General features: G+C 54.6%; 11 protein-coding genes across 21 annotated transcripts; 6 read left to right on the forward strand and 5 right to left on the reverse strand.

Moving 5' to 3' along the window:
* Positions 1 to 454: 454 nt before the first annotated feature.
* KVP18_003734 (uncharacterized protein) lies at positions 455 to 1,540 on the reverse strand (the record flags this gene model as incomplete). Of its 2 annotated transcripts, XM_067955707.1 has the most annotated exons (2): positions 455 to 1,394; positions 1,421 to 1,494. In XM_067955707.1, 2 exons carry the CDS (start codon positions 1,492 to 1,494, stop codon positions 455 to 457), a joined length of 1,014 nt encoding a protein of 337 aa, XP_067809133.1. The 2 variants fall into 2 exon arrangements, with proteins under 2 accessions (XP_067809133.1, XP_067809132.1); XM_067955706.1 differs by having other exon boundaries at positions 455 to 1,540.
* A 19-nt stretch (positions 1,541 to 1,559) lies between these two features.
* KVP18_003732 (uncharacterized protein) lies at positions 1,560 to 2,291 on the forward strand (the record flags this gene model as incomplete). Its single annotated transcript, XM_067955702.1, has 1 exon — positions 1,560 to 2,291. The coding sequence occupies one exon, from the start codon at positions 1,560 to 1,562 to the stop codon at positions 2,289 to 2,291; it is 732 nt and encodes a 243-aa protein (XP_067809128.1).
* Positions 2,292 to 2,502: 211 nt separating this feature from the next.
* Positions 2,503 to 4,165, forward strand: KVP18_003733 (uncharacterized protein; the record flags this gene model as incomplete). 3 transcript variants are annotated; one of them, XM_067955703.1, is made up of 3 exons in its annotated part: positions 2,503 to 2,531; positions 2,559 to 3,451; positions 3,480 to 4,165. In XM_067955703.1, the coding sequence occupies 3 exons, from the start codon at positions 2,503 to 2,505 to the stop codon at positions 4,163 to 4,165; spliced, it is 1,608 nt and encodes a 535-aa protein (XP_067809129.1). The 3 variants fall into 3 exon arrangements, with proteins under 3 accessions (XP_067809129.1, XP_067809131.1, XP_067809130.1); XM_067955705.1 differs by having other exon boundaries at positions 2,503 to 3,483; XM_067955704.1 differs by lacking the exons at positions 2,503 to 2,531; positions 2,559 to 3,451 and having other exon boundaries at positions 3,500 to 4,165.
* Positions 4,166 to 4,205: 40 nt separating this feature from the next.
* Positions 4,206 to 7,630, reverse strand: KVP18_003736 (uncharacterized protein; the record flags this gene model as incomplete). Of its 2 annotated transcripts, XM_067955709.1 has the most annotated exons (3): positions 4,206 to 7,262; positions 7,291 to 7,452; positions 7,481 to 7,630. In XM_067955709.1, 3 exons carry the CDS (start codon positions 7,628 to 7,630, stop codon positions 4,206 to 4,208), a joined length of 3,369 nt encoding a protein of 1,122 aa, XP_067809135.1. The 2 variants fall into 2 exon arrangements, with proteins under 2 accessions (XP_067809135.1, XP_067809136.1); XM_067955710.1 differs by lacking the exons at positions 7,291 to 7,452; positions 7,481 to 7,630 and having other exon boundaries at positions 4,206 to 7,199.
* Positions 7,631 to 7,676: 46 nt separating this feature from the next.
* Positions 7,677 to 10,717, forward strand: KVP18_003727 (uncharacterized protein; the record flags this gene model as incomplete). 4 transcript variants are annotated; one of them, XM_067955693.1, is made up of 4 exons in its annotated part: positions 7,677 to 8,371; positions 8,400 to 9,899; positions 9,972 to 10,126; positions 10,155 to 10,717. In XM_067955693.1, the coding sequence occupies 4 exons, from the start codon at positions 7,677 to 7,679 to the stop codon at positions 10,715 to 10,717; spliced, it is 2,913 nt and encodes a 970-aa protein (XP_067809119.1). The 4 variants fall into 4 exon arrangements, with proteins under 4 accessions (XP_067809119.1, XP_067809118.1, XP_067809117.1 ...); XM_067955692.1 differs by lacking the exons at positions 8,400 to 9,899; positions 9,972 to 10,126; positions 10,155 to 10,717 and having other exon boundaries at positions 7,677 to 8,375; XM_067955691.1 differs by lacking the exons at positions 7,677 to 8,371; positions 9,972 to 10,126; positions 10,155 to 10,717 and having other exon boundaries at positions 8,413 to 9,903.
* Positions 10,718 to 10,860: 143 nt separating this feature from the next.
* Positions 10,861 to 11,857, forward strand: KVP18_003729 (uncharacterized protein; the record flags this gene model as incomplete). The annotated part of the gene is made up of 2 exons (XM_067955698.1): positions 10,861 to 11,215; positions 11,244 to 11,857. The coding sequence occupies 2 exons, from the start codon at positions 10,861 to 10,863 to the stop codon at positions 11,855 to 11,857; spliced, it is 969 nt and encodes a 322-aa protein (XP_067809124.1).
* A 452-nt stretch (positions 11,858 to 12,309) lies between these two features.
* Positions 12,310 to 14,822, reverse strand: KVP18_003728 (uncharacterized protein; the record flags this gene model as incomplete). 3 transcript variants are annotated; one of them, XM_067955695.1, is made up of 5 exons in its annotated part: positions 12,638 to 13,568; positions 13,597 to 14,242; positions 14,285 to 14,377; positions 14,406 to 14,737; positions 14,767 to 14,822. In XM_067955695.1, 5 exons carry the CDS (start codon positions 14,820 to 14,822, stop codon positions 12,638 to 12,640), a joined length of 2,058 nt encoding a protein of 685 aa, XP_067809121.1. The 3 variants fall into 3 exon arrangements, with proteins under 3 accessions (XP_067809122.1, XP_067809121.1, XP_067809123.1); XM_067955696.1 differs by lacking the exons at positions 13,597 to 14,242; positions 14,285 to 14,377; positions 14,406 to 14,737; positions 14,767 to 14,822 and having other exon boundaries at positions 12,310 to 12,686; positions 12,727 to 13,549; XM_067955697.1 differs by lacking the exons at positions 12,638 to 13,568; positions 14,767 to 14,822 and having other exon boundaries at positions 13,593 to 14,459.
* Positions 14,823 to 15,221: 399 nt separating this feature from the next.
* Positions 15,222 to 15,665, forward strand: KVP18_003737 (uncharacterized protein; the record flags this gene model as incomplete). Its single annotated transcript, XM_067955711.1, has 1 exon — positions 15,222 to 15,665. The coding sequence occupies one exon, from the start codon at positions 15,222 to 15,224 to the stop codon at positions 15,663 to 15,665; it is 444 nt and encodes a 147-aa protein (XP_067809137.1).
* Positions 15,666 to 15,721: 56 nt separating this feature from the next.
* On the reverse strand, positions 15,722 to 16,807 carry KVP18_003735 (uncharacterized protein; the record flags this gene model as incomplete). The annotated part of the gene is made up of 1 exon (XM_067955708.1): positions 15,722 to 16,807. One exon carries the CDS (start codon positions 16,805 to 16,807, stop codon positions 15,722 to 15,724), a length of 1,086 nt encoding a protein of 361 aa, XP_067809134.1.
* A 680-nt stretch (positions 16,808 to 17,487) lies between these two features.
* Positions 17,488 to 18,426, reverse strand: KVP18_003731 (uncharacterized protein; the record flags this gene model as incomplete). The annotated part of the gene is made up of 1 exon (XM_067955701.1): positions 17,488 to 18,426. The coding sequence occupies one exon, from the start codon at positions 18,424 to 18,426 to the stop codon at positions 17,488 to 17,490; it is 939 nt and encodes a 312-aa protein (XP_067809127.1).
* Positions 18,427 to 18,795: 369 nt separating this feature from the next.
* On the forward strand, positions 18,796 to 19,833 carry KVP18_003730 (uncharacterized protein; the record flags this gene model as incomplete). 2 transcript variants are annotated; one of them, XM_067955699.1, is made up of 1 exon in its annotated part: positions 18,796 to 19,833. In XM_067955699.1, a coding segment is annotated over one exon (1,038 nt), but the record flags the coding sequence as incomplete, so codon positions are not given. The 2 variants fall into 2 exon arrangements, with proteins under 2 accessions (XP_067809125.1, XP_067809126.1); XM_067955700.1 differs by having other exon boundaries at positions 18,796 to 19,820.

Here is a 19,833-nt window from a genome sequence, read left to right on the forward strand (position 1 = left end):
GAAAGTTCTTATGACCCATCTCCTGCTGCATTATTCTCGCTGCAGGTATTACGTCCACTGTACGACGTACAAGAGCTTTAAACAGCGTCTCGCTGGTGGCGGTCGGGAGCCTTCGGAGCCAGGAGGCCTGTGGCTGGGAATCGGCGAACTCGGCATCGCTGTCGAGGCCCAAGCTCTGTTTGTACCTCCGAAAGAGATGTGCTCTCATCTTGTCGTACACCTTAGCGGTTTCTTTGGGAACGGCTAGCTGAGAGCCCATAGACGTCTCCACCAAGCCAAAGAATTCTGAATTCGATTTCTTCTGCGATAGCTCTCTTCTCACAAATACCCAGATCTTGTACATGGAGTACAGCAGGATGCCCAGCAGGATGACCACGTGTGAGCGTAGCATTTAGGTATTTTGCCGGCCGTGCTCTCCGAATTCAGTTAATGGTATTCATTACACAAGACAACATTAGTTGTTGGAGTCGCCTTTGTAGCAACAGGTTCCGAGTTTCTCACTTCCCCCAGGAATAGGAGCGTCCGCCATCTGTCTGACCCAAACGCCTGCAGAGCGGTCTTGGGTCAGCCAGCCCTGGTGCCTGGCACGGCGAATAACGTTGAAAGACTCAATTTCATCGGCAGCACAGAGATGGTATAGAGGCGGGCAAGACTCCACTGCTGTTTGATAGTCGCACGTAGCGCACCCGAGTCGCACGCCATCAGGATCTGCGAACGCGCGAGGAGAAACAAGGGCACCGACTTCAGAGACAGCCAACGCTCTGTGGAAGACCCACAAATCGTCAAGGTATGCCTCCACTCCTAGCACACTCTCATCTCCGATACGCGAGTCGCCTAGCTGCACCTGAACGCGCTGATTATACGCATAAGCGTTGGTCCACGGCACTGCGGAGTCGAAGATTCCGTTGATCAGCAGACGGACCTGCCCCGTTGTAGCAGAGAAGGATACTGCGATGTGCATCCAGCGACGCGGTACGACATGCGCCACCGACTGAATGACCACTTGGGTCCCGTCGTGCACCACGACACCGTTGTGGCTGACGTTCAGTAGGACGTGCAGGTCCCCAACGGATATGACGTGTCGGTATCGCCCCACAGGTGGCTCCAAGAGATATATCCACAGGCCCACGGTCAGCTCATCCCCGCCTTGACGGGCTTTCAGTGTCTGGATCTCGTGACCCTTGCTAATGTAGAGGGAGGAGCCTGCAGGCGCAGGGCCAGGGCGGCCTGCAGGGTGGAGATGCCAAGCATTGCCAGACGAGTCCAGGGGTAGCAGTTCGTCGAAACTCCAATGCCCTCCCAAGGACTCCACAATGGCGGGCTGTGATTGAGGAGTGACCACCCCAGCCCCGATGAAGCAGAAATCACTGGCCTCGAAACAGGTCGAAAAGAAGCTGTGTGGTGCGTTGGATTCACTCACTGCTCCAGATTGAGGACAGGAGCGATTGGCACGAGAGCCGACGCAACGTAAAGCGTTAGGGCAACGATACGCATATGTGGTTTTAGTCACGGAGCTCCCTATTCCCCACAAGTCTGTCATTATTGTACTTTTTTTTGGAATGAACCCGGACGGAACTCTTAAGCGAAAGGAGGATCGAGTTCCCCCAAGTGTCAAGTACACTAGGCTTTGTATCCGCTACATGCACGACGAATGCAGGACGCCAAACTGCACTTTCGCCCACGGAATCGACAAATTGCGAGTCAGGCCAGACTTGTCGAAGACTAGGCTCTGCCGCGCTTTCCAAGCAACAAGAACCTGCGCCAACGGAAATGCCTGCAGGTATGCGCATGGTGAAGAGGAACTCAGGGCCACTGCAGACCTGTACAAAACCAAGCAATGTCCTGAGTTTCAGCAAGGCAATTGCTTTCGTCAAAAATGCCGGTACGCCCATGGAATTCGGGAGCTTCGTGCCAGTGCTGATCTCACCACCAAGCCCGCATATCCGCGTGCATCGACTCTCCCAGATACGGAGGGGCTCTCTCGCGATTTCCTGGAAGAATACCAGCGGCTCTTAAGGTCGCACAGCATGCCTCTTTATCCGAAATATGGTTCCAACTTCCCCTCCACATTGGACTTTCCCGACGCTGAATGCGGCTCAGGCAGCCTGGATATGAGCCAAGCAGACCTCGCTTTCCTCCTGCATCAGACTACCACCCCTCGCCCAAGAGAAGTGCCCAAGGAGGAAAACCGAGATAGCAAGGTAAGTTTGATGGAGCAGTCCACGTTCGAGGGCTCCACTAGTTTAGAGCAGCACCTAGAAAACGCCCATGGGAGACCGGGGGTTCTGTGAAGACATCGACGCTTTTTGAGTTTTTCTTTTTAAGGTTTAATATGAATGCTTTAGATGCAAGTTCCGAAGATTTCCTGGCAATTCCGAAGATACAGAAAGAAACAGCTGTGTGTCCTTTTACCACAGAGCAACGCATAGAGCGGCTTGCTTGACGAAAATTGAGCGTTCAAAAGATGACGCACGCCTAATTCTAGAGTTAGACCAATGAACTATGAAGGACTCAGGAGTGAGTGAGGCTCGGTGGGTTTCTCCGCTTGCGAGATACAGACCGCTGGGGCTCGGGAGACTCATTCGATCCCTAAGCTCCACCGCGGGAAAGATTCCAGACGAACCAATGTGCCTTTCCACGTGGATGTCTCTTTTTCCAGAGTGGAGAGTGTGGGACGTCACGTTTCCTGGCAGCCACAACTCGGCCACTTATACCCGCGAAAAGATAGTCACAGGAAAAGCCACAGCAATTGTGCTGCCTTTTCTGAAGAAGTTCATCTACTGTCAAGACAAAACTGTATACGACCAGCTGTGCGTCGGAGTGCGGTTTTTCGATCTCCGCGTACGTAAGGCCAAGGCGAATAGCCTGAACAACGAAGACCCGCCTTGGTGCGCCCATGCAGGTTACAACACCATTTCCCTCACTACCGCGCTGGCCCACATCCGTCAATTCCTCCAGAAGAATCCCTCAGAGGTAGTCTTACTCTCTGTGCGACGGGACGCCGGCAGCACCAAGAAGGGCTGCGAGGTGTCGGTTCTAGAAGCGGACTTTTGGTTGTGCAAGGAGTTGCGTAGTTACTTGGGTCGGTGCCTAGGAGCCGATACAACTATAGGGGATTTGGTAGCCCGCAGGCAAAACGTGATCTATTTTTACGAGGAACAGGAACGGTGCATTGGGGAGTATTTCAAGCTGATCCTGGAACCGATATCGAAGACGAAGTTCCGTGCTATTGAGCCGTTCGATGAAAACCTGCAGAGACTCCTGTTGGATAACGGTTTGGACCCTGCGGCCAAGGACGCGAAGAAGATTCCGTGGTCCTCGAGCCTGGAAGAGTTCATCAAGGACGCAGCCAAGACTAGCGATGACGTTCACCTATCGTTCGAGGACCCGCCGCAGCAGGAGGACGACATGGAAGACCCGCCGCAGCAGGAGGACGACATGGAAGACAATGGTGAGTGCGCTAATCCCCTGCGACGCAGATGATCCAGGCTTACTGGAAATGCACGACCTGCTGGACAAGGCGGACCACGCCCTAGCCAACCTCATTGGCTCCCAACAGGAACCGGAGGATAACCTGTCCATGCACCGAGTTGCGACGCTGGTGGCGCAGAACTCCGCCATCAATTTCGACCAGAAACAAGGAGTACTGGGCAACCTCTATTTCGCCTCACCGCTGCGGACGGCAGAGTCACGAATAGTCAAATCTTGGGGCAAGACCAGTGATCCAGAGGCACAAATATTGTTAAAGAAGATCAGAATATGGGCGTGCGCGCATGGCCGATGCGCTCCGAGGCCGCCTTTCGTCCTGAAAGTGTTGGCGGGTGAGGTGACTGCTCCGAACTTCAATGTGGACTTTACGCAGGGCGAAGTTGTGAAATGGTGGCTGGGTGCCGCGGCAGCAGCATTAACCTTCCAGGCTGTGGGGAACGAAGCTGAGGCTCAGAAGACAAACGAACTGTTGGTGAAACATCTGATGACTGAACAGCTGGCCGGGCGAGCGAACGTGGTGACACATGACTACGTGTCTCCAAAGGTTTGTCGGGGAATAGTAAGCATGATGCTGGAGCGACCCCCGGTGTCGATTTTAGACAGGAAGACGGATTTGTCATTCGACGAGATAAGTGACTTGTCCATAGATTCTATGGAAAACGCCGATGCAATCTAGATGTTGCAACCAATAGATTATATGAAAACGCCGATGCAATCTAGATGTTGCAACCAAACAAATTTGGCATGTTGTTGAGGTCGGTCCTATGGACGTCAGGGTCACGAAGAACAGCGGAGCCCTCTGCAATGTTCGGCATGGTACCAAGCTGGTGGCCCTCTTCTGTTGTGACCGGAGCCGTGGCAGGCGTCTTCAGCTTGAAGGTGTGGCTAACGTCCAGACCTAGCGTGGTGTCGATTCGAATAGAGCCGTCCAGGTCCAGTATGTGGCGAAGAGTTTCTAGGAAATAGACGATGCCTAGAGGCGCGCTTCTGAAGAAAGGTCTACCTTCCTTCGCCACTGAGAAGCGTGTCGGTGAAGCATCCTTCAAGGGGGGCATTTGAGTTAGGTTGGCACCTTCGGCGAGCTCTAGAGGCCGAGTGACCGGCAGCCCATGGCGCGTGCGACTGATCTCCGGCTCAATTGCGGTCGGCATCGATGTAGACGATTGGGATCGGCTAAGTGGAGGCGTAGGTGTGGGTGATGTGGACCGGTGCGGCTGCAGGAATTCGTCGTCGTCGAAATCCAGGTTCTTGAGGTCGACGGTCTCGGAGCTGAGTGAATCACGATCAGACGACGCGCTTCCGGGTCTGGAGGCGCCGTGAGCATCTTCGGTGCGGACCATTGGTCGAACTCTGGTTGGTGCTCGGGAATCGGCGGGAGGGCTGGGTCGGCGATAGCTACGATTGGTTTCTGGCACACCGGAAATGCGACGACCCAGATCGCCCAAATGCTTGTATGGCTCAATCGTCAACCGTTTGTCTTGTCGCTCGTCGGATCCTCTCGCGCTTGCAACGACTGTACTGACCCGAGTCTCCACGATGGACGAGACCCAATCGTTGATTTCGCTGTAGCGAACGTTGTGGCTTTGAGTGTCAAAGACGTCCTCGAAAAGACCATGGTAGTCCGCGAGCCACGAGGCCGCTTGCCCTTGGCGGGGTGCCTCTGGCTCGCGGAGCATGGAGAATGCCCTCGCCGCAGCCCTCCTTGCCATGTAAGCCATCTCTCGGGAGACTTGCTGGTACGAGGTCTCCTTCACACAAGGATCCTCCTTCTCACGAGACAAAGCGAGCAACATCCACCCAGGGTTGACCCCGCGAGGATAGAGATCGACAGGGATTTCAGCCGGGAACTGCACCACATTGTAGGTCTCCTCCGTGGCCAGAGCCTCCTGCTGCTCCCATCTCACTGGGTACAGCCTTATTGTCAGATGGTGCACGACATCGAACAGCTCCTGCACCGAGGATGCTCCGAAGCCTTGGTGGTGCTCAAGCTGGGCTCGTACGTCGGGTCGAAAGAACGTCTCCCGCAGGTCCTCCCGGAACGGGTTCTTCATCCGAAATTGCTCCACTGAAATGACGCGCGTCCAGACACGACGGAGGTGTACCTCGTGAGAGTGTAGGAATTTGCCTATGAGGCGCCACTCCTGGGCTTCCATCCAGCGGTGCAACAGGGCCACGGCCTCGTCGGGATCCAATGTGCGCATTACGACGCACCAGTACGCGAAGAATGCGTCCTGGTCAACTGGTTTGGGATGGAACTTCCGTGTGTCCTCCTGCTTCCAGATGGCATCCAAGTTAGGTGTGGTCGGCTCTACGAACGCCGGGGCCTTTGGTGGGGACACTGTCGCGCGCTGGATGACGGCGAGGTCGATGTGGTTCCGAATTAGACCTCTGGACGCGAAAAAGCAAGGCATAATCCGATTGTGAATGTCAGAGACGTTGAGATCTGGGGTCAACGCGGTCGACCTGATGAACTTATGCTTGAGTGCGGCCAAGTCGTGCTCGTCGAAACCCAGGTCCGCCATATACTTCGCTATGCCTCCATGTTCCTCATCAATCCAGTCCAAAAGCCGCTCGATTGCAAACGCGGGACATGACGCAAAGACGTCTGGAAGACCGAACTTGCGTACATTGTCTTCCACAGTGGGCTTCCAGTCTCGAAGACCCAGGTCTGAGGCGCTGTAGTCCACGAGAATCTCTTCCCGGCTAGCGCCCAGCACCTGCAATAGCAAGGCACACAGAACCCCAACCAGGTCTCTGCCCAAGCCGCCACATATGAATATAGGTGGCCGCACCGTCAGCACGAGCTGAAAAAACTTGCGCACGACATGCTTGTGGCTGGTTAAGAACGCGGTGTAGTGGCGAGTGGGATTGATGAGATCCTTCCCCATCAGACTGCCCACAAAATATCTGACCTCGTTCGCCACCTTCAGATCCACTCCGGTCATGTTTCCCGTCAAGCGCGGGTCGACCTCCAGGTGCAGCCACTTGCGGTCTCGGAGACGCTTGATGTTGTTGCTGCAGAAAGGAGACGTCATCTTCTCTGTTTCCAGCTTCCGGTTCCAGTACAAGTCGCGGTGGATTCGGTTGGCTCCCCACTGGTCCAGTTTCAAGGGTTGTGACTGTTGACGGTCTCCAAGCTCCTTAAACTTCCCTGCAATCAAAGGTAGGTTGTCTTGTGGGTGGGCGCCCTCCAGATGCGCCTGTTTTCTCCGGTCGTATTTCTCCTCATGCCGCTTGATATTGATCTCGTCAACCTCGGCCAGGCGGCCGAGACAGTCTTCACTGTCTGAGAACCACTCATTCAGGTCCTCCTCGTTGACGTCCTGCCGACGAAGGGCACCTCCTCTCAACGCACGCCGTTGCCGGCGCGGGATGAGACGGTCCGCAATACGCGGCCTGATTAAGTAATCGACCTCCACTGGGTGCCACACGAGTTGCTCAGTGGATGCAGACGGTCCTGCGTGGGCAATGCGCGACTTCGCATCCAGGTAGGTCTCGTTGGCTGTCCGAATCACGTATGTTTTGAATAGCGCGTGCAAGACATTCGACATCAGACGAAAGTCGGCGGAGGCGTTCCTTTCGATGACCGATTCCGGAGGGCCGATGTGAATCACCGTACGCACGTTCAGCGTGTCAGTCAGGACGTGAGTCGTCAATCGTGGGTTGGAATGAAGCGGCCTCCCCCCGCGACACAACAGCCTGGGCTTCATCCGCACACTCTCGGCGAATTCGTCTAAGAAACGGAAGTTCGGAATGACTTCGGCTGCACGCGACTGAATGTGGGACTTCTCTTGTTCTCACCAGCTCAGCAGGAAGATTGGCATAGTACATGGACGCTGCCTGGTAGAATGCTCGCTGTCGGACATTTCTTCTCATAGGCATGCCCTTCACCAAGGGGTAGTGGAGTGCCTGGTTCTCAGCACGCAGCTTGTTCGTGCGGTCTTCCAGTTGCAGGTCAACTTGCTGCTTATGGATGCGTGAATAAGCCTACCGAAATTGCTGTTGGCACCGGTCTGTCGGAAGCGAACGCCAATTCATTAAAGAAAGCTCGCCCCCTCGCCTCGTCGTAGTAGGTGGGGATTGGAAGCTCTTCCTGTAAGACCCGCTGATTCGTGCAAGTTCCAAACCCGTCCACGAACATTGCACCTTCACAATTTCGCCTGTGGGAGCAAAGGTGCTATTATGATATGGATCGCGATTTAGTGAGAGAGATGCTCTCAGAGCCCTCACAGGCGAGGAGCTTCGTTCTAGATCACTACACAAGCGTGTGCACACAAAAATCTGCCGGTGCAGTATTGATGGTTAGCGCTGAAGATCACCAGCTGGGGTGTCCGTTTGCTTCTGTAGGAACCCAAGACCAGAAAGGCATCACCCTTGATGAGGCTGGACGCGTCTCCAAAGTTGCAGAGACAATAGAGCCCTGTGTTGACAGGCAGTGCTGCGTCTTCCGTGATCTGCGCGACTGGTTCGGCTTCGGAGCCGAACGGCTGCCAGATGAGGATTTTGTGGACTTCTTCACAGACGTGGCGCATGGCGGGCAGGGAGACTACGAACGTCTCGTCGTTTTAGGAGGGGAGGCTCTTGAGGTCGCTGCTGAGACCCACATCGCATCAAAGTTCAACTTGAAGCAGCCGGTAGGCATCCCCTCTGATGTAACGAAAGCTGTGCCCCCTGCGGCGCTTCGCCAGATTTGGACCATGAAGCGAGTCGAGCGCGTATGTTCTATCAGCGCTCTGAACACATTCGGGACAGCCTACCTGTCTACCTGCCAAACCCTCCCGACCAGAAACGCCTCCGTGAAGTTCGTCAAGGCGTGCATCGGATACAGCTTGCAAGTGGGTCGACCCCTTACGGATGACTCAAGCGAACCATATGCGATGAAGTGAGTTGCGGATGGCCCGGTGACGCAGCATATTTCAATGGATGCCCAACGTTATAGAACACATCTACTGGATTCAGAAGCACCGAAACGCATCTGGTGATTTGGACGACGTTGATGCCGACCTCCTACTAGATCTTCAAGAGTACTTCGGATACCCTTTCAACCGTATTGTGCCGCGCGTGCAAGAAATAGTATCTCTCCAGCACCACCCGCTGGGAGGAGCCATTGTAGAGGGCCGCGGCGACGTGCCTACTGGCAAGGAACTCGTACGTTTTCATGCCACTGAATACTTCAAGACTCTCAGTATGGAGGCAGACAACACCACCACGGTTCCCCCTGAGCGCCGCGCAGCTTGGGTCGCAGATGAGGTAGCTCACTTCACGCAGTCGATGGTGGTGCGCGTGTTCGGGTGTACCTGGATGAACCTCGCGCCCTTCCTGACCAGGTACGCTCTACTAGACAACAGCATTGCCGCCAAAGGTGATGTCTACGAGGACGTAGTCTACCAGATTGTGGCTGCGTGCTACGTCCTGTCCACCGATGACCGGGCCCGCGTTTGGATGGCGGGATTCGTCCACAGGTTGCGGCAGATTCAACTATCGCTGCACCTGCAGGAGTTGGAGATCCGAATGAACCACCTGGGCAAGAAAACCACCGTGGGTCCTTACGACCCGCTTCCGCTGGCGGTGTTCCAAGGCTTGGACATCTACCGCTGGAGCTCGCTTTCGAGACAACTGCAACAGAGGCGATTTCTGGCGGACTGGGGAGAGGAGGGCCACCAAACCGAACCTTTCTTTCGGGATTTTGTCAAAGAGGACTCAAACGCGACCAAGTGGCAACCGACGCTAGACGGCAAAGCGCTCTGTGAATCCGTGAAGACAGGCTTGCAGACACTCATGAGCAAACTTCCTCAACTACGACGTCCGAAGGTCCCATATGAAGTGATGTCCGCGAGCGAGCCACCTCAGCCTGAACTACATGGAGCGCTTCGACGCCGCAAGAATCAGCGCTATCCCGCGACCGCCACCGCGAGGGCCACCACAGAAGACGACAATGATGGCGGGCACCTATGGCGTCCCCCTGGCGCCTTGTTCATGAAGCCACGAAAGGTTAACTGGCCTGAGGGAGAGCGCCAGCAGTACCTGTACGGGCGAAACGCTCAGAATGTTCCAGCAAAAGACGATCTTCGTGTGAAGATACGGTACGATCCCAACCCACCACCGCCGCCGCAGTTCACTCCGAAAATTGATCAGCCGAAGACCGCAGAAGACGACTCGTCGTCTGAGGATACCTGGCGTCAGCCACTGCAGTTCGACATCCACGAAGAGGGGAAGGACACCAAAACCCTCACGGCCCGGATCCATCCCCGCGCTGGCGGCGACGTGGAGGCGCAGCTGATCCGTCACCGCTCTGACAGCTCCAGCAGCCTGCCGGCAGGAGTACACGCCTTCCAGTTCTACCGCGAGGACGATTCCCCCCGAGTGGAGTACCGAGGGCCAGGCGTTGTCAAGGGTGGGCGACGAGTCAGGTGACTAAGTATGACGTCAGTGACGGCAAAATATTACCCCACGGATAACCCTCCATAAATGATTAAAAGCAGATCTATGACTGACACTCACACTCGTAGGGCACCGCGAAGGAAGTTGCCGGACAGTGTGCGCACGCAGTACTACAAGACCGAGCTCTGTCCGTGGTATTCGCGGACGTCGGGGAAAGTTAACTCAACTTGCTTCGAGGGTGAGAACTGTAAATATGGTGAGTGTTTCGGATAGACGACACGCAGCGCACAGCACAGAGGAGTTGCGTCCCAGAGTTGACCTCACCAGGACCAAATTGTGCCCTAACTTCGCCCAAGGCTGTATGAAGCCGGATTGCCGGTATGCCCACTCTACAGATCATCTGCGGTCAACCTCCACCTTCTACAAGACCAAACTCTGCAAGAATTTTGCTGCGGGGTTTTGCTCCCTGGGCGACGGCTGCAGACATGCGCACGGCGAGAAGGAGCTTCGCAACCTCTCTGAACCTGAGTGGCGTGGGAGCGACCGAAGTGACGAGTCCACTCGTATTCCGTCCGACACTCGAGTGCGCTTCTCGTCAGTCAGCACTCAAGAGCCTGTAGTCGAGGACGAGTTGATCAGTCTGTGCTCGTTGGAGTTGATACAGTGCTATATTCGCGGTCTGGACGTCCTAGGTGTCCCAATGTACGAGTCCAGCACCTCCCCTTGGAGCGATTGTTGGCAGCTGTTGCTTGAAGGGGTGCAAGGTCGGCCGGTGAAACCTAGTTCTAGCTTGGTGCCAGCTACGCTACAAGCCGTATTGGTAGCGGGAGGATGGGTTCCCGGATAGTTTTCAAGTGTTTATTTTTGGTCAGCGAAGTTTGTGCGCTGACGCTCACTTTGTAGTGGACCGCTCTTTGTAGTGGACTGCATTGCAATTTTAATGCCAATTCGAATAGTCTCATTCAAATAGTCTCATTCAATTCAACTTTTATGCACGATGTCATTCTGCGAGTGTACGATGTATCCCAGGGGGTTGCCCGTCGCTGGTCTCGTCTGGTGCTCGGCCAATTCCTAGAGGCTGTGTACCATACAGGCGTGCTGTACCGAGGACGGGAGTACTACTACTGTGGTAGTATTCAACGGAGCCGTCCTGAGGAAGTCGCCAAAATTTATGCTCTGGACTTTCTGAGATCGGTGCGCCTCGGACAATCGGAGATGGCCGTCCGAGACTTCGAGAACATGTTGCACTCGAAGAGACATTTATACACTCCAGAAACGTATGACATAGCCAAATGGAATTGCAACCACTTTTCGGATAGGGCCGTTAGGTATTTGACGGGTCGGGGTGAGGTTGGAGTTTTCTCATCACACAGGGATCCCTTTGAAGTACACCCACCAGACGGAACAGATCTCCAGAAATCCTACTGGAAAGCTGGCGGTTTGGTTTGTGAAGAAAATGAATGGCCAGGGAGACCCTCTGAACGATATTCAGGCGGGCATCGCGACCCTCGACCAGTATTACAAAGACGACCCCACTGGGGGCAAGCTGAAGCGGCTGAGCGCGCGGCCACCCGGTTGGCACACGACAGGGGCGCGAGACTCAAAGAGGTTGGAGAAACGAGAAGACGTTCGACACCGGAGAGAGCACACTGGACACGAGAGGCCCCAGAAGATCCGGAAGACCCGCGAACCAACAGACGCTCCGAAGCAGGAACGAAGGGTGAAGCGTCCCAAGAGAGAAAGGCAGGAATGCCAGGCTCTTTACCGCCACCCCACGTATCCGAGCAAGGAATGTCGGCATCGGCCGCCAGCACCCCCTTTGTGGATGGGCCACTCGAATTTTCCGCAGGTCTCATTCACCGAACGTGAGATTAGCCCGGCTAGACCCAAGATCTGGATGAGACATTCCGACTTTCCTGTGAACTCACCCAGAAAACTTGACAAATCAAGATCACCCTATGGGCAGATTTTCGGCACGTCAAACTAAGATCAGTTGACATGCTATCTGATTGCATGCTGCGTATCTTTGGTGAACTAAAATCTGCTCGCTGCATATGGTCGAGAAAACTAGAAAATGCCAGATGATTCAGGTGGTTCTGAGAACTGACAATGAGTGTGTATGTTTCAGCGCAATCCTTTTTCAGGGTAACTGCATTCGGCAGGTGAGTTGTCACACGCCTTAGCGGAGTCCGACTACCAGAGCCACCGTCCTGCTGTCTAAATCAGAAACACGTTGAGATCGCTCCCTATCTCCGGCACGTCAAACTAAGATCAGTTGAAATGCTATCTGATCGCATACTGCGTATCTTTGGTGAACTAAAATCGGTTGAGATCGCTTTGGTGAACTAAAATCGGTTGAGATCTCTCCCATCTCCATACTGCGTATCTTAGGTGAAATTAAAACAACTGATAATTCTAACATGACGTGAACGAAAACTTTCATTCATCACACATCGAAGCAGCCGCCAGCTGCAGCTTCTCTAGGAGGCTCCTCGACACTTGGCAGCTGAGTCCACTGCAGCCAAGCGCCTTGAGACGCCGAGTTCCACATAGAGGAGTGTCCGTCTCGTCACAAAGGCCTAGCTTACTGCTAATCCGGCATAGCAGCGGAGTGGCCTTGGAGATGCACTCCTTGCAGGAGCCATTGCACATGCCATCAGGTCTTTGACATGCACAATCGCAAGCTTCGATAGACTGTTGGAACTCGCGTAAAAGTCGTAGAACAGTGCTCTTGTCAGAGCACTTCTGACTGCCAGTGTCAGTAGATTTATCCTTGCCACTGCGACTGCTGGGGGTCTCGCTTTCGGCAGTTGTCGCTGCAAAAAGATAAGTGAAGGAAGTCCAGATTGCACCTACGCGTCAGATCCTCGGTCAGGAAGCGCTTGCGCGGAAGGCTGGGGAATATAACCTCCGGTGCGGTCGTCGCAGTCAAGCAAGAGAGCAATGTGTCCACACATTCCTGAGGGCAGCACAGCTCCCGGTGGTGGGCAAACGTACCGAACATTGCCTGTGCTTCAGCATCCATAATGCCGACTGAGATCTGGAAAGCTTGTGACATCACAGCATAGCCGATTTCAGGAGTCAGCAGGCCGTCTTGCTGATACGAAGGGTGATTCACAATGAGCTGCCGATAATAGGTGGCTGCAGTTATCAACTCGCCGCTAGCTCTTCCTTGTAGGAAGCCAACGACGACCTTTAACCTTTTGATGGCAGCCATGCAGTCCGTATTGGACTCAACAAAAGCAGAGAGGCGAGGCATCAGACCATCAATTCTGTCAGATCCTTCGAAAATTTCCTGGATGCGGGCTTGCACTGGACTCCCCGACTTGGACCTCCACCAAAAAAAGCCTTCCGAGGCGGCCTTCTGGGTGTAGGAAACGCGCATGTTCTCATCGCACAGAGAGATCGGAATGTACCATTCCAAGCCATCAGCGACTATCACCTGCGCTAGCAGAGCGGTGAATGAACTAATGACGGCGGCCTCCAGGTCTGATACCTGCGCTTCCATGGTGCGGAGTTCCACGCGCCAGGGAAAGGTCGAGGGCTGGCCGTTATTCGGGGGTGGTGGCTTGAATCGCACGCTGTTCCAGTTGGTAGATTGGATGGATTCGAAGTGGTCTGAACGCGAGTGGTTGTCGACGTGGAGGAAGTCCTTGAAAAACACCAGAGGGTCTCGCATCCATAGGAAAGCGAAGTGTCTGCGTCAACGTACATCTAGGCTCTCACTGGGCAAGCAAGTGGTCCATTCCATTCCCAGTTAGCTTCGCGTACACGTCTTGGTTGATCGTTTCAGACGTGTCATTGTAGTAAGACTCATTCCCCTTGAGTGTTTCACAGTCGGCAATGAAGAGGGAAGCAGAATCATAACGACTCTTGTGTAAGTATTGCTCTTCCTCAACCGTTCTGTCGTCGCAGCCTCCGGCAATCACAGGCCACCGCACGTCCCACGCTGACAGCATTCCCCTGAGTGCGGGAGTGCTTGCGCTGAGCGCTAGCATCAGCGGTGCCAAAACCAGAAATTGGTCGTAGATGGTTCGCGCCTCGTTGATATTGCTGCAGCCCACGGTAACCTGAAGGGCATTCTGGCCCATGCCGAAGGAGAAGGAGTCCATGTAGATGTGACCTTTCACAGGGTTAAACGTCTTGCGACTCAGCTCGTGAATTTCAAATCGATCTATCTCTTTGATGTCCCGAGCTAGAGCCCACTGTGGGTCTTTTGAAAAGTCATGGTCGACCTCCTCCATTGGGATGAGGATTGCTTGTTTGGCTCCCCGCCGATGTACCACATTCTCCGTCAGAGAGGGGAACCTTGGATGGGGGTTGGCCAACCCGTCAGGAACGAACACTGACTTGGAGTAAAAGGAGGTCGTTTCTGGGTCCGGGTTCTCCAGCGGAGGGAAGAGCCATGACTTACTGTCCCCCCAAGGGAGCCCTCCAAACAGCGGAAAGGAGGCATGTGACAGAGGAACAACGTTATGTGGGAGGATGGCGAAGGCCTTCGCACGGCCTGTATGGACCCAACGCCACAGACTCACGAGAACGCATCGACTCCTCCACTCCAACCAGACTTCCGGATACCGTAAGGTCATAGGGCTCACCGGGTGTGGCTTCGATCATATGACGTCCATACTCCGGAAGCCAGTTACTCTCGGGCAAAAAAGTAGGGTCCCCCTCCTTACCAGCCAGCTGCTCGACCATGTCGAACCCGCCATGCCAGAGATAGGAACGTCGCGCGTCGCAGTCAAGATAAACTACGAAGTACTCGATTTCCTCGCCCCAACGTAGAGTTCCTGGTAGCTGCTCTACCTTTCGGTTAACTCGCCAGCTGTTGAGCAGTTGCTCAACACCCTGATCCTTGATATGCGCTCTGGTGGGCTAGAATTCCTGATAGCTTACGTGTGGGCTTTGAGCTCCTCCCAACTGAGGAGTTCACCTGCGGCAAGGAACCCCATAGATGTGATTTTGCTATTTTAGTTGCACAACATTCCTTGTTCATGCTTGCAACCTGAAGGCTCGGACAACGACGTTGGAGAAATCTCTCAGAAAGTTGTTCCCTCCTCTCCTCCTCAAATACGGCAGGTTGGACCTGAACGGCTTGAACTCCTCTCCAGAGACGGGGTCCTTAACAATCGACAACCCCGGCGTGGTCTCCCCTCCTTTGTGAGCGGTCCAGCTCAAGAGGCTCGCGCACAGCAACCCTGCAGGAAGTATGAGCCACAGGGCTTTCATCTGCGTATTTTCAACGTAAATTTTTTTTCGCCAAGCAAAGTAAAGAGTGGCGAGTGTGGCGTGTGCATCGACAAGGCAAAGTCCGTTGACGCTGCACGTGTTTTTAATCTGGATTTAAATGCATGGCTGGGCCTAAACCCAAGTTCGTTGTGCTCAGGCGACAGGCCCTGGACGAACCCTCGATGGATGGCGAATACCCTGCCGAGGTAGAACGACAACCAGGGACCACCGAGGAGGACGAGAAGGAGGTACTGGAGAAGAAAGAAGAGGAGTACCAAGAACTCCGCAGGCGCATATTCTCTTCGCGGAACCACGCAGAGCCCGAGTTCCAACCTGCACCGTCGAGACCACGCCACCGAGTGCAGGATCCTAAACTCGACCCTGATTTCTGTAGGGACTGTCACCCTTACACCGAGACCTTCCCTGCGTATTTCTCACCATTCACAGGCCCGATAATGCCTCAACAGGGGCTGCCCGTGATGCCTCCTGGGTACTATCGACACCCACCCGTCAGACCGTACAAGCCGCCACTGCCTCGTGAGGCCGACTTCCCGCCCTTGGATTGACGCCATGATTTTTAAAGGTGTGGAGTGGCAGACTCTAGGGTTAATCGGTGACAAAACTAGCACAAACCTCGGCTCTCTTTCGGCCCTCTCTGCCAAGGGAAGCGAACCCAACTAGAGCCCGTTTTCTGGGGCACAGGCAAGGCTACGGGGTCGGGTCCATGCTGGCGAGCAGCCCGGACTTGCTCCGTGTAAATCTTACCTCGCTGGCTTTCAGCGGAGAACTCGGAGTCCGATGTGGTCTGCCTACTCGCATCGGTCAGCACGTAGCTACGGCCTACACGTCCGGTTACGCTCTGTTTTACAACGTACGCGTTCTCGGCGTCGCGAGTCACTGACTGGACTGTCACGCGAGGCTGAACGGGTCCCTGCCAGGGCACTGAACGCACTGCTGCTGGCTGCTGGATCGTTCGGCTCACAACTTCGCCAGGGGGCAGGTGAGCTGTGTAACCCGGAGCTGAACGGTGTGGGTAGATGTCTTCGTAGTTTTTATTTGTCAGGTGGTGGACCTGGCGCCGAGCAGGCGTTGTCTTTTCCATAGGAGAAGGAGACACTGGCGGGTTAGTCGAAGGCAGTGGGGAGACCGGGGCTGCAAAATGGGCTTCACTCACTCGGCGAGCGAGATGGTACCAATCATTACGACTTATCGTAGACAACCCGTCCATGTTGAAAACGCTGCACGCCACCAGAGTGACATTCTGCTTCTCGAACAGGTTGCGCATCTCGCTTTCCAAAGAGCCTGTCCTCTCAATCACGTTCTTCAATCGGCGACATAGGCTACGCAGACGCTTTCCGTCAGAGCAGGTTTCTGGGAAGGGCAGCTCGGTAGCTGTGGTCATGGACCACTCCATCATTCGGTCGTACCAACCGTCTGCCGCCTTGAGTTGGGCTAGTTCCTCTCTGAGGTCGGTGAGCTCCATACCCAGCTCTTTCTGCTTGATGGTGAGTCGCTTTATCTGCTCGTTGAGGATGTAGCTTTGGTGACGAGTCAATTTCTCCTTGAAGGTGGCGATAGGTGTCTGAGAGGTGACGTTTTCTCTGATCCACTGGCAGACGTAAGTTCTCGCTGCCTGTCGCCGCTTCTGCTGCTGCTGCTGCTCGACCCATTTTCTTTCCCAGGGAGATCTCTGCTGTCGAGGCTCCATGTTTTGAACTACTGCACACTGCACTCACGCACACAAATGATTTTGTATTGGTGCCGCTCTGATGCGGTTGCTGTGTGTCTGAGAGGTAGCGAATGGCGACGCACAGGGGGAGGAATCGAACCACTGCGGCTTGATCCGGTCAGTAAACAGTGTTCAAGGCGCACGAAACACACCTGCTACCTTTGATGGCTAGTGCGCTGGTTGGATTGTTTCTTCTCTGAGAGGTCTTCTGGTTCTCCGAATTTCAGTCTCATCCTCTGTTATCTAGTCATGTAATCTAAGTACACATCTGTCAGAGGTGCTGACATGGCGGAGGTGCTTTGGGAACCGCGCATAACCCACGACGGAAGCATTCCGTGTCCACAGCTGCCCCACGAGGCGAGTTGCGGAACTGAGGTGAGTTGCCGGGCGGCCCCTTAAAGATCCTAAAAGTTTGCTCGCGTGGTCCAGAATATCCAAAATGTCGACTCCCGAAGGCCGCATAAAACTATTCTGGGAGGTGTTACGAGTTCCACGTGGTCGCGATTCGTGCGAGGAGTCCCTCTGTCATGACTTCGTACTCGGAGTTCCTATACAGTCCCGGCTGAGCTCAAGATGTAGACACCCTACGAACTGCGGTCAGCGTTGTCTATTCCACAGGAGCCGCGGACAGCAGAGGCACCGGACATCCATAACGGCCGTCATCCCTCTATTAGTTCGATGTCGTCGAACCTGCCAGGCCGAATGAAAGCAGCGTCAAGTTCCGCTGCGGGGAGCGCTGACAGGGCCAGGATGCCCATCTTACAATGCGTTTTCTCGAAACCATCCAAACAGAGGAGAAGTGTGGTTAGAGCACGAGTCCTGTAGCTTTCCGAGGTAGCCGAGCGCCGCATGGCGCAATGGTGTATGTCTCGAAGAATGAGCACCAGCGGCTCTCTGGCGGCCACCCGCGAGCAATCCGCAAAAAGATTGGTAAGGTTCTTTTCAGTTTCGCCCAGGTACTTCCCAAACATGGTGTTCACTCGCACATCAACGACTTTTATAAAGTCGCGAAATGGAGCGTGGGATTCTCGGAGGACCGCTGAGGGTACGTCGCCTACAATCAACAGTCGAGGTGACGGGAGTGGCAAGCCTATGTCCAACCAGTCCACTGGTGCTATCAGGGGCGCGAAGACTGCCGACGCAATCCTCTTCGCAAGCTCATTAAGACCGACGAGACACGGTGTACCGACGCAAGGCGCGGAAGTTTGCTTGTTTGTCTCAACTCCGAAAGTTAGCTTGTTCGTCTCGGGGGGCTTCAATCCGCTCCAAACGATAACGGGGTTTAGCACCGCTGCCACCCCCGAGTCCCTAGCAATTGCCCCGAAGTCGTGTTCAATACGTCGCAAAGCCCGCATCACCGCCGGCAGGCTGCCTTCCTCTACGCCAGCCAGTACGAACCTAACGGAAACCGGCGTGCTCTCCTCGTACGCGGACTCAAGGAGCCGCCGTCGCCATGTCTCTCGCCACTGGCGCAGAACGCCAGCTTCCACCGCAGAGAACAGCTGCAGCTCGTCTATGTGACACACGAACTGCTCTCCTGTCAGGAGGCTCTGGATTCGGTGCAGTGTACGCACGTGCACCACCTCAGGTCTCCACATCGAAACTCCGCTTTTCCTCGATGAGCGCAGCGAGAGACCTTTCCGAAGAAAGAAGGTCTGAACGGAAGCGCCGCTACCGCTGCGCCTCGGAGATCTTACCCACAGGCAAACGTCAGAGAACTGCATCCCGCTCTCTGGTTCGGCGCAAACCAAGCCGGAAGCGCCTGTTCGACAAGTGCAAGCGACTCCGCTGTCAGGAGTGCCAAGCGGTCGTGCAAGTGAGGCTATCAGAGACGAGTGTGTGTCGTTGCTTGAATTGCGGAGGGTCCCGCTTCGACCTAGAAGACGACGAAGAGTTGCCATGTGATAGAAATCTGCCCCACGGCATGTAAAGTTGAGGTGTATTCAGTAATTACACCCATTCCACCTATGCGCATCGGCTCTCTTCTTCGCTTGGTATTCCTAGCAAACGGAGGCTTAGCCGCTGGCGCCAGTTTCTGGCCCAGCGATCTTTGGAGACGCGCTTCCCAACTTGGAGGCATTCGCAAAGTATGTGATCCATCCCTTTTTTTTGATAACGCCTTCCAGCCCCGCTTTACTGCAGCATCCGTTCTGATATCAGAGTATGTGTCAGGCACTTCGGATCTGGATCAGGCCATCGAACTGACAAACTATGGCAGTGTTCCTAAGGATTTAAAAGAATTCTCGCTGAGGGTATACCTCGACGGACGCCACGCTGGTCTCGATGTCCCCACGAGCAGGATTGACCTTCGGTGGATGGACCAGACAATGCTGGATCCTGGCAAGAGCCTAGTCATCGTTTCTAGCAGCTTTTCACTTCCTCTGCACACCACGGCGAGGGTGTTAAGAACTGACCTGGACCTGGGTTCCGCTGCGAAGGCAGTGGGGCTGTTTGAAGGGTCTAATTTGGTTGATAGTCTGGGTCAGATCAGCTCACCCGTCGCGTGGGGGCAGAATCTAACGCTATCGAGAATTGCTGGCGTTGAAGAGGCTGATGCCAGCTTGGAGGACCCATTCGATTACGCTGCACTTTTGAGAATTTTCAAAGATCTTCCAGCGAACACAGTGTCAGGGTTGGGATGTACCAGTGAGGACTGCACCAAGTTTACAGAGTTCGTGGTTGCAGGACTATCCACTGTCACCACCACCGAGATTATTGATACCGCGACCACCATATCTACTGAGACCTTGAGCACCGATGCTACATCTACGGATGAGAGCACCGAGACCTTCAGCACTGAGTCTACCGAGACCTTCAGCACTGAGTCTACTGAGACCTTCAGCACTGAGTCTACTGAGACCGTCAGCACTGCGTCTACTGAGACCGTCAGCACTGAGTCTACTGAGACCTTCAGCACTGAGTCTACTGAGACCTTCAGCACTGAGTCTACTGAGACCTTCAGCACTGAGTCTACTGAGACCTTCAGCACTGAGTCTACTGAGACC

This window comes from the organism of the source record quoted next (genome assembly GCF_019968955.1).
Source record: "MAG: Porospora cf. gigantea A chromosome Unknown PgA_NODE_388_length_19833_cov_337.988, whole genome shotgun sequence".
NCBI classification, from domain to species: Eukaryota; Apicomplexa; class Conoidasida; order Eugregarinorida; family Porosporidae; genus Porospora; species Porospora cf. gigantea A.